Source organism: Marmota monax, unplaced genomic scaffold (genome assembly GCF_021218885.2).
Source record: "Marmota monax isolate L192 unplaced genomic scaffold, Marmota_monax_Labrador192_F-V1.1 WCK01_AAM20220418_F8-fsc00062, whole genome shotgun sequence".
In the NCBI taxonomy this organism is placed as follows: domain Eukaryota; kingdom Metazoa; phylum Chordata; class Mammalia; order Rodentia; family Sciuridae; genus Marmota; species Marmota monax.
The window spans coordinates 11437912-11439297 of NW_026695221.1; the positions used below are offsets into that span (position 1 = coordinate 11437912).

The 1386-nt window shown below is 43.9% G+C and overlaps 1 protein-coding gene across 1 annotated transcript; it reads left to right on the forward strand.

The window, feature by feature from the left end:
• The first annotated feature begins 450 nt into the window (after positions 1–450).
• LOC124085193 (olfactory receptor 143-like) lies at positions 451–1386 on the forward strand. The gene has a single exon (XM_046432741.1). The coding sequence runs from the start codon at positions 460–462 to the stop codon at positions 1384–1386; it is 927 nt and encodes a 308-aa protein (XP_046288697.1). The 5' UTR covers positions 451–459.

A 1386-nucleotide genomic window follows, 5' to 3' on the forward strand; every position in this document is an offset into this window, starting at 1 on the left:
CCCTCAGGATAGTGAAGAGGAAGGCCCTTGAGGTCCAGCATCAGTGAAACCTCCAGGGGAACTAGGTAAGCACTGAACCATCTTTGTATTGAAACAGTCCCTTCAAACCAAAGCTACATAATTCATGGATCTGGAAAAGTCCACACATTAGTTGTTCTTTTTAGTCTTACTGAATTGAAGTGAACAGTGGGAGGAAATGCTGGCCAGAGACACTGGGAGGTCAGTTAACATTTTTCCTTGACAGAAAAAATAGATGGGGAATGGAGTAAATGGGGATTTCTAAAGGATCATAAGAGGAAGTTTTGGTCTTTTGAGGCCTTACTGTGTGTCTTCAGACAACTCTAAGCTTGGAAACCAGCAGCTCCTCCTCTCCTTCTGGTATTAAACAGTAAGGGTTCATTGTTAACATCTCTTTCTATTCTTTTTTTCCTATAGGTCCCACACCTGAAGTCAGAAGCTATGGAAAATGACTCCTCTGTAACAGAGTTCATCCTTATGGGACTAACTGACCAACCTGAGCTGCAGCTGCCCCTGTTTTTCCTCTTCTTGGTGAACTATGCCATCACTGTGGTGGGAAACTTAAGCTTAATGAATTTAATTTTCCTGAATTCACACCTTCACACCCCCATGTACTTTTTCCTCTTCAATCTGTCCTTCATTGACTTTTGTTATTCATTTGTCTTCACCCCCAAAATACTGATGAGCTTTGTTTCAGAGAGGAACATCATCTCCTTTGCAGGATGCATGACTCAGTTATTTTTCTACTGCTTTTTTGTGAACTCAGAGTGCTATGTGCTGACAGCCATGGCCTATGATCGCTATGTGGCCATCTGTCAGCCTCTGCTGTACAGGGTGGTCATGTCCCCCAGGGTTTGTTCTCTGCTGATGTTGGGTTCTTACTTGATGGGGTTTGCTGGTGCCATGGTGCACACAGGGTGCATGATCAGGCTCAGCTTTTGTGACTGCAACCTCATTAACCATTATATGTGTGACATTGTCCCACTGCTCCAGCTCTCCTGCAGCAGCACATATGCCAATGAACTTGCAAAATCTGTTGTCGTGGGGACAGTTATCATTGTATCTAGCCTCATTATCTTCATCTCCTATGCTTTGATTCTTTACAATATCATTCATATGTCTTCAGCTAAGGGTTGGTCCAAAGCCATGAGCACCTGTGGTTCTCACATAGTAGCTGTTGGCCTGTTCTATGGATCTGGGCTGCTCACTTATGTCAAGCCATCATCTTCTGGGTCTGTGGACCAGGGGAAATATTTCTCACTTATTTACACTTTTGTGGTGCCAGCGCTGAACCCTCTCATTTACAGCCTCAGGAACAAGGATGTCAAAGTTGCTCTGAAGAGAACCTTGAAGAGAGTCACAAACTGA

Coding starts and splice junctions, on each gene's coding strand:
- LOC124085193 (XM_046432741.1), top strand. CDS start 460: ATGGAAAATGACTCCTCTGTAACAGAGTTCATCCTTATGGGACTAACT.